The sequence below is a fragment of the Chinchilla lanigera genome, unplaced genomic scaffold (assembly GCF_000276665.1).
Source record: "Chinchilla lanigera isolate Chin_1 unplaced genomic scaffold, ChiLan1.0 scaffold00008, whole genome shotgun sequence".
Taxonomy (NCBI): Eukaryota; Metazoa; Chordata; class Mammalia; order Rodentia; family Chinchillidae; genus Chinchilla; species Chinchilla lanigera.
In genome coordinates this window covers 26,314,734-26,324,576 of record NW_004955409.1, presented here as the reverse complement: position 1 = coordinate 26,324,576, position 9,843 = coordinate 26,314,734, and the positions used below count along the sequence as shown (strand labels likewise).

At 43.0% G+C, this 9,843-nt stretch overlaps 1 protein-coding gene across 1 annotated transcript in view; it reads right to left on the bottom strand.

Annotated features, from left to right (window-relative positions):
* Snx6 (sorting nexin 6) overlaps positions 1–637 on the bottom strand; it is a gene marked incomplete at its 5' end in the record, with an annotated part of 29,736 nt that extends 29,099 nt beyond the window's left edge. The window contains 1 exon segment of the mRNA XM_005376940.2: positions 533–637. Within this exon segment, the coding sequence (XP_005376997.2) occupies positions 533–637 (105 nt within the window).
* Positions 638–9,843: the final 9,206 nt, after the last annotated feature.

Sequence of the window (9,843 nt, the reverse complement as noted above, 5' to 3'; positions counted from 1 at the left end):
AAAAAAAAGACAGTAATCTAACTGAAGGAACACAACACAACTGAAAATCACAATTATATTAAAAGATGTCAACAAAAGCCTAGAGAAAATTAAATTTGCATTATATTTAGGTTCTATGAGTCTTCTAATGTTCATGTTTAAAAAGTACATTTCTCTATACATAACAAAATAGTTATATTACTTTCTCTTAATTCACTGAAAAGAAAAGTGTGCTAATAATATTGGACAATTAAATGCCTATATCTTGTACTCTGAGTAATTTAAAGGTAACAATACATAATATAATAATCATTGTCACTCTACTATTTATCTTGTTTTGAAATTTTGGGTTTTTTTCCTCTCTTTAAAATAAAATTTAAAAAAATAAAAAGTGCATCTCCCCGAAAATTTTTTTTGGTCAAATAACAGGAATTATAAACTAAAATGTTTCTTTCTAGCTATGTTCAGAATCTGAATTCCAATCAACATACAAATAACATCAGCACAACACTAATCAATGGCTGAGATAACACAAAAGCAATATCCCGCTTACCTTTGTATGGACAGTGAATTTCACTTTATCCCTCTCACTAAGAGCATCTGAAATGTCCACCTGCAGAGCAGCATCACTTTGAAGATCTACATTTATTGCTTTAAGCTAGAAAAAGAAAACAAGTATTATCTTAATGAAAATTCTGCGCTTTTATATAATTTCATTCTTTTTCAGACAGTAACACAATACAAAAACAAGACAAAATAACCTCAAGTATAAGAGAACACAAAAGTTCATTTTACCTGAGAATATACTCAGGGGCAGATGCTTTGGGTAATGCTATTACCTTCACCAGTGTGTCTGTAGGCAATGGTCCACTATTCAGCTACGTCCTTGGCCCCTACACTAATAATTCCACTTTTATTCTTTGTGTATGTGTTCTGCTGTACTCGGGATTGAGCCCAGGCCCTATGCACTGAGCTACAATCCCTCTTTTTATGTTTTGTATTTTTTTTAAAACTTTTTAACATTCATTCTATTTTTTATCACACCTTGCATTCTTTTAATTCTAAAGTACTATGGCTATATTTATTCATTTAGGTTTTCTTGAGACAGAGTCCTGTGATAAATGTTATTCTCAGGATGGCCTGGAACTCATGGCGATCCCCCTGCCTCAACCTCCAGAGTGTTGGGATTACAAGCATATGCCACCATGCCTGGCATGATTTTTTTTTTTGAGACAGGGTCTTGTTAAATTACTCAGGTTGGGGATGAACTTTTGATCCTTCTGCCTCAGCCTCCCAAAGTGCTAGGATTAAGGTGTGTGCCATCAGACCTGGCTTAATTCTACTTATAAATATTACATTCCACTCTTACTTCTTACTCTTTTTTTTTTTTTTTGAGACATGGTGTCCCTATGTAGTTCAGGCTGGTCTTGAATTCACTATGTAGCCAAGGGAACTCAAGGCAATCCTCCTGCCTCTGCCTAGTGAGGATTACAGGCACACTCAGCTTCTTACTCTTTTTAAATAATATGATTCTATTACAAAAGAGTCAAATTACAAAAGAGTCAAACATGCAAAAAGACAAAATAAGGAAAAAGATAAAAGGAAAACATGCAAACAAAACTTTTGTAAATGGGGAAGAGAGGTGGGGTTGAAAGGAGGGTGGAGGAAAGGGGGAAAAAAGCATGAAATTATATTACGTACAGGTACAAATTCTCTATGACAACTGTGATCACTATGTGTATCTAAAATGCACCAATAAAATCCGATTGGAAAAAAATCTTAGCCAGCTGCAAAGGTATGAAATAATTGAAGTCTAAGGACCAGGGATATAGCTCAGTGGCACAAGAGCCTGCCTGGCAAGCACAAGGTCCTGAGTTTGATTCCTGGTACCAGAAAAAATTAAAAAAAATTTTTTTTAAATAATTAAAGTCTAATTAACTAGGCTGTTTGAAAACTCCAGTTAAGAAGTCCGGGACTTGTGCAATCCCCAGTATCACACTATACACACAGAAGTATATTAAGTAGAATCCTAAGTGTAGGGGCTGAGGACAAAGCTAAATACTGGTCAGCTGGGTGGTGCAGGCCTGTAGTCCTGGCACCCCACAGCCAGAGCTAGGAGGACCGCTGTGAGTTGAGGCCAACCTGGGCTACACTGTGAATTTAAAGCCACCCTGAACTACATCGGAAGTCCCTGTTTCAAAAAACCAAAGTAAATAAATAAACACTATTACTAAAATACACTTTAGGAGCTGGGTGTTGTGGTGCATGCCTCTTACCCTGGCAGTTCAGGAGGCAGAGGCCAGAGGATTGACAGTTTTATTTATTTATTTTTGTCCTTTTGAGACAGGGTCAGACTTGAGCTCACTTTGTAACCCAGGCTGGTCTCGAACTTGCAAGGATCCTCCCAAATGCTGAGATTACAGGTGTGCATCACCACGCCCTGCAAGAGTTTTAAAGGCAGCCTGGACTACATGGCCAGACCCTTAAAAATAAAAGTCCTTTAATCAACTGCATCTTAGGTTTGCTAAAATATATTATAAATTTAATGTTCATTACACAAAATCTATAGATTTTTCTTTTTTTTTTAAATCTACAGATTTTTCAGGCAGATTTTCTTTGCTGTCTAGAGAACAATCAGTAATATTAGGGGATTTTATCAAGGGAAAGAATGCAAACAATTTGTGATCCCTCAACATTGAATTAACTTTCTGCAACTAATAAATTCAGTTTGCAGAAACTTCTAATTAGATTACATTCAGAGGTTTAACTTTTATCCAGATGAGTAAACTTTAAACAACAGTACTTTCTTTTGTCAGAGACTGACTAGGTTAAACATTCATATCACTGGTCAAGAAAAGGGCCAGGACAGAGAATGAGAATTAAGCAACAAAAGACAGTATCATTTAAAAAATACTTTAAAGATCCTGTCCTAGTACATGTAGGTTAACTGTCCACATACAATTAATTAGTAAAGAAGACATTTGTCAATAGTGACTAGTAGTGAGTTATATACTATGCAGTGCATGATAGTATATTATATAAAGTAGTTTTAAAAATTTCTTAAAAATGACTTCTCTTGCCAAGCGTGGTGGCACATGCCTGTCATCCCAACACTTGGAAGACTGAGCCAGGAGAATGCCCATGAATTCAAGCTCACCCTCAGCTACATAGCAAGTTCAAGGCCACCCTGGGCCTACATAGGGAGACCCTACCTACCAAAAAAAAAGTCACTTCTCTTGCCAGGCATGGTGGTGCACGCCTGAAATTCCTGCACTCAGAAGGCTGAGGCAGGAGGATCACCATGAGTTAAGAGGCCAGCCTGAACTATACAACAAGACTCTGTCCAGAGACACAGACAGAGAGAAAGAGAGAATTTCTTTTGTCAGAAAAACAAATGTCCAGGGATGGATGGGGAGAATGGAAGACAGTACCTTTGATTATAGCAATAGCCTCCCACCTCTCTTGCTTCTGCCCTTGTCCTTCCTTAACCTGTCCCTACAGACCCACTACTACGATCTCATTAAACTGGGAAACACTTCAAATGTTCTAATCAGGCTGAGGATAGAGCTCAGCGACCAAAGTGCCTGCCTGGCAAGTGTAAGAACCTGAGTTTGATTCCCGGTACAAAAAAAAAAAAACAAAATGTTCTGATCATTTCTGTGCTCTAAATTTTAAAAGTTCCCACAAGGAAGGGCCGGGGATATAGCTAAGCAGCACAAGCGCCTGCCTGGCAAGTGCAAAGTTCTGAGTTCAATTCCCGGTATGAAAAAAAAAAAAAGAAAAGAAAACTTACCCACGAGGAGAAAAGTGAAGGTCCTTGAACCAGTACAGTCTCCATCTCCCACCACCTCTGCCCCATCTGCTACAGCTCACTGCAGCCCTGCCATTCGGCCTCCTTGCTCCTCATGTGTACAAGCATAGGGTCACCTAGAGGGTTTCTGTATTTACTGTCCATGACATGAACTTCTGCCCCTGTCCCACCTACACGGCTCATTCCCTTCAAGTCTTCAGTCTCTCTCAGAAGGCTCCCAGCACTGTTCCCAACCCACCTTCATTTCTTTCACAGTTCTTACCACCTAACATGCTTTATTTCTTTTTTTTTTTTTGGTTTTTCTCCGGTACCGGGAACCGAACTCACGACCTTGCGCTTGCCAGGCAGGCGCTTTGCCGCTGAGCTAAATCCCCAGCCCCCATGCTTTATTTCTTAATGTTCCTCCCTGACGAGACTTTAACTCCATAAGGACACAGATTTTTGTGTGATTCACTGCTATATTCCTAAGGGTGCCTCTCAGAAAATAATCATCAGATAGGTAAGAAGGAAAAGAGACGTGTTAATCATAACTAAGCCATAAAATTGATCAGGTAATTACAGTACAATCAATGAAAAACCCTAGGAGATAGACCGAAGTAAATTCTATTAAACTCATTTCAGGCCAATTTCATACCTATATAAAAACTAGCCTTGTTATGATTTTTATGGGAACTCCTACCGTATTTTTGTTTGTATATGCAAACAACTGTCCTAAGTAAACCTGTAATCTTAGTACTCGGGGGGCTGGAATATGAGAATCTAGAGTTTGAGGTCAGCTTGGGCTAAAGAGCAAGTCCCAGGCCAGTGTGGACTACTTAATGAGACCTCATCTCAAAAAACCAGGTGTAGGGGCCGGGGATTTAGCTCGGCGACACAGTGCCTGCCTGGCAAGCACAAGGTCATGAGTTCGATTCCTGATACTGGAAAATAACAACAACCAAAAAAAAGCCAGGTGTGGTGGGGCACACCTGTAATCCCAGCACTTGGAAGGCTGAGGCAGGAAGATTGCTGTGAGTTTAAGGACAACCTGGGCTACAAAGTAAGTTCACTATCAGCCTGAACTGCATAGTGAAACCCTGTGTCAAAAACAAAACAAAAACAAAAAAGCAAAACAACACAACAGGCCGGGTGTGGTGGCACAGGTCTATTATCCCAGCACTCTGGGAGGCTGAAGCAGGAGGTCAAGGCCAGCCTGAACTCCACAGTGAAACCGATGTCAAAAACACCAAACAACAAAACAGAACACCAAAGCAAAGCAAAGCAAAGCAAAGCAAAACAAAACCCTGCCTTCATTTTTTTGCAGTGAGAAAGACAATCAACTTTACATAAGTGCTTCCTGTTTGCTGCCACTTTCACCACACTATAATTGGGCCCAATCGATACCTTCAGTTCTCTAACTTTCCCAGTCTGTCAGTACCCTCTCTGCTTCATTCCGTCTTTTCCCAGGCTCAGGATCAATGTAATCATCAACCATTTTTCTGGCTTTACATGTGCAGGTCTGGGTGCGGCTAGAAAAAGGCACAACTGTCTGGATGGATCCGCTCCGAATTAATAGCTTCCAAAACCACGTTAGGCAAACCTAGTTCTCAATGACGCAAACAGCGCCCCGTGGGAGTAGGTTCGCCGCCACTGCACCAGGTTCTCCGAGGCCCTCTCGAAGCAGTCTGCACTAGGACCACTCAGCTCTCAGGACTGCACAAAGCAGCTGTTCCAAACTTCACTCAACTTTCTACACCTTGCTACTCACTCTCTCGCCTCCAATATCCTGGCAGAATAAATAGCAGAGGGCGTTTTCCTCACTCATCAGCAAACCTTTGTACAAATAAATCTACCCACCCGCACCTGCACCCCCTCAGAGAAGGCTGTGTCCTGGGCAGCACGGAGCTGCCTGCCCCCGTCCACAGTCAACACGCTGCTCTCCCTCGAGCACCTCATCGGTCCTCCTCTCTATGGGACTGCGCCCAGAAGCACTCTCAGCACACCCTCCTGCAGCTCTCAACTGGGGGGAGGTCTTCTCTCCTCCACCTCCCTCAGGCCGGCCAGGCACTTATCTTCCTGGGTCCCTTGCTTCCCCTGGCTGCTATCTAATGTTGGTGATCTCAACCACTCTTGACTCCTAAATTCGTATCTGTAATTCAGTGTTTCGTTTTGCTGTTTGAGACAATGTCTCACTATGTAGTTCAGGCGGGCCTTTAACTCTTTATGTAGCCCAGGCTGGCTTCAATCTTGCAATGACCCTCCTCTGCCTCAGCCTCCAAAGTGCTGGGATTACAGGTGCGCACCACCACACCCGGCTCTAATTGTCTTTTTGTTCGAAGTTCCCAGTAAGGATTTCAAATTCCCAACTGGATGTATCCACCCGGATGTGCTCATTCACTGAACAACTACCCGAGTGCCTTTAATGCGCCAACTACTGCGCTAGTGCTAGGGAGAGGGCAGTGGAGAGGCACAATCCTCACCCACACAGATCACCTTACTTTCTAGTTCAGGAGGCAGGGGTCAGGTGCACTTTAGCCTAACGGCACTTTAACGCTAACGGAGTGAAACTGCTGTTTTAATCCACCGCTGGCACTGCTGCTCCTCACAGTCGAATCTTCTCCTCTGCCCAGCCCCTGTACTCAGTCAGCGCGCCCTATCAATTCTATCTTCAGTGACCTCTGCCATGTCCTCTCCCTCACCCCCTCCTCTTAGTTCTACCTTTGTCGTTTCTTATCTGGACTGCTCCAAATGCCTGCTAACTGGCTTTCTGAAGTGAAACATCAGCCCACTCTCCACATCAGTCATCTACAATGCTGTTTTCATCTGGGGATACACACTTCCTACTTTAGAATCCCTCAGCACGCAGGTGTGGGGCCGGGTATACGGCTCAGTGGCACAAGTGCCTATCTGGCAAGTGCAAAGTCCTGAGTTCAATTCCTGATACCAAAAAAAAGCATGCCCGAGAGATGGGATATGCCTCTGATTGCAGCCCTCGGGAGGCTGAGGTAGGCGGATCACCGTGGGTTTGAGGCCAACCTGGGCTACATAAGGGAGTTCAAGGTCTGGACTACACAGTGAGACCCTGTCTCAAAAAAACAAACAAAAAATTCCCTCAGCACTTCCCACTGCCTGGAGCCTTTATCACTCCTCACTTTCTGTTGGAGCCACAGTGCCTTTGCAGGCTCTGTCCCTATAAAAGCAGGTTCTCCAGGCAGAACCAAGTCGCCTACACCTCTGTCCCTTCTGCTGGCAGGCCCTCCCCCTTTCTGGGCAGTCTACAACATTTGAACCAACATTTAAGATCTCATTCTGGCACTAACACAGATGTTGAGCTTAGACTGCAGAAGCGAACCGCCTGTGTCTGGCTGTGTGATCCTGGCCAAGTTACTCAATCTCTGTACATGTCAGTGCTCCTTTCCAAAGGAGAACAGCAGCGGCTACTTTATAGGAATTTGAGAATTGAGTTAACATATGGAAAGTCCCTGGCACACAGCAAATGCCATGCAAGTGTGTAACTATTACTTTATCTTTACCACTACCCCTCCTCTAGAGATAAACACTCTTCCGTAATCGCATGGGACTTTATCACAAGAGATTAAAAGCTATCTCCTTACGCTGTAATGATCTCAGGGCAGGAACTCTGTCTTAATCATTTTTTTATCCTCAGCCAACATTATCTCATATTTTGATCTGAAAGTTTTAAGTGTGGAACATGTTTAAGCCAAATACTGTACAGGTGCGAATGAAAATGTAAGTATCTGAGCCAAGCCTTGGAAAATAAGCTGAGTATCAAATGGATGCTAAGGAGAAAGCATTTCACAACACTAAATGCATGCATAAAGTGCAGAGCTGCCTGGGGAATGGCAAGCAGAGTAAGGTGGGTGTAGGGTGAGGATGGCAAATTAAAACCAGCCAGCCAGGCGTGGTGGTGCACACGACCTCAGCACTCAGGAGGCTGAGGCAAGAGGATCACCATGACTTCAACTTGGGCTATATAAACAAATTCAAGGCCAGTCTGGACTAGTGAGATCCTGTCTTCAAAAAAAAGAAGGAGTAAAGTTCAAGGAAGTACATTTGACTAGAGCAACAACCTAACCATTTAGTTACACAACTATAACAGTGAAGGCTGGACTGGAAAGCAGTAAGGGTACCTCACTGATGGGTACTGCTACAATCCAGGTGAGTACCAAAGACTTCAACTGAGACCACGGAAAAGGAGAATGGGGTAGAGAGGGCCATAGTGAAAAGTCAGAAGGAAGGTTATGTCTGAAGCAGACATTTCTTGCACAACTGGAAAATGATGCCATTAATGAAGAGAAAGCATACTGAGGGAGGAGCAGGGCTAGGAGTGCAGGGATGCAGCTATTCCACCTAAATTAGCTCTCGAAAACAACAAATGTATTATTCAGAATTGAAACCAAATGCTGAGAGAATTATGCTATCCCTCTGGCACGCACTGCTCCAGCACAGCAGAGCAGTTCAAAGGGCTCACTTGTTTACTAAATAATATGTTACTGCGCTTCCTTAGGGTGAGGGTGGGGGAGCCCTACTATGCAGAGGGAAGGCTGAAGTAATGGAAGCATGGTTGGTAATTTGCTAGATGCATTCTTAAAACCCGACTTTAGTGTCTCACAAGACAATATTTTTTTCACACTGTAAGGCTATTTTGATCAGACTATCATCACAAAAACTTGACTGGCTGGGAGTTTTCTTTTAAAACATTGACTTTAACTTTGTCTTCCGCTTTGTACACTTGTGTTAATTTTTAAACTGTGCTTCTTCTTTGCAACTTCTATCAAATACGCATTTTATGCTTTTCTTTTTTTTTTTTTGAGAGAGGGCCTCACTATGTCCTTGAACTTACTTAGATAGCCCAGGCTAGCCTTGAACTCAGAGCAATCCTCTTGCCTCAGCCTCGAGAGTGCTGTGATTACAGGCATGTAACACCACATTGGGTTAAGACTACCTTTTTTTTTTTTTTGGTTTTTCTCTGGTACCGGGAATCGAACTCACGACCTTGTGCTTGCCAGACAGGCACTGTGACGCTGAGCTAAATCCCCAGCCCCAAGACTACCTTTCTTAAAGACTGAACAAAAACTGCAGTATCTTAAAGTTCTCATCATGGCAATCTATTTCAGGAAAAACACAATCTAAGGAAATTTAAACAAGCCAGATATTCTTGTTCCTGAATGGGGAAATAGCCCAACATTTTGTGCAACAGTAATCAAACTTCAGCGCAAAACAGAAACATCTTGGGTACTTTTTTTTGGGGGGGTGAGGGTTGAGACAGGGTAACCCTATGTAGTCCAGGCTGGCCTCCAATTTACAATGCTCCTCCTGCCACGGCCTCCTCTGGCCTCCGGAGTGTTAAGATTACAGGAGTGTGCCACCACGCCCAGCTTTCTTGGGTGATAGTTTAAAAACCAGTTATCTGGGCTGGGACTATAGCTCAGCACACAAGCACCTGACTGGTAAGTACAAGGTCCTGAGTTCAATTCCCTGTACAAAAAAAAAAGTTATTTGTCCTCCTCACCCCATATGAAACTGATTTAGTAAGGGTAGATCTTTTTGCTTTTCAAACATCCCAGGTGATTCTTTTGTTGTTGTTTTTTTTCCATTACCGGAAATCGAACTCACGACCTCGGGCTTGCCAGGCAGGCGCTGTGCCGCTGAGCTAAAGCCCCAGCCCCATCCCAGGTGATTCTGATGAAAGAATTTCAAGGCCACTTTCAGAAATGTCAGCACTACTGGGTGTGGTGGCGCATACCAGTAATCCCAGCGTGAATTACATAGTGAGACTCTGTCTCAAGAAAACAAATTAAATAGACAGGGCCAAGGATAAAGCTCAGTGGCACAAGTGCCTGTCTAGCAAGCACAAGGTCCTGAGTTTGATTCCCGGTACCCAAAAAAAAAAAAAGCCTGGGGCAGTGGCACACGCCTGTAATCCTACTACTCCGGAGCTGAGGTAGGAGGATCACTGCAAGTTCAGGAGCAACCTGGGCTACAAAGTGAGCTCAAGGCCAGCCTGAACAGCATAGCAAGACCCTGTCTGAAAAAGAAAAAAAAAAAAAAAA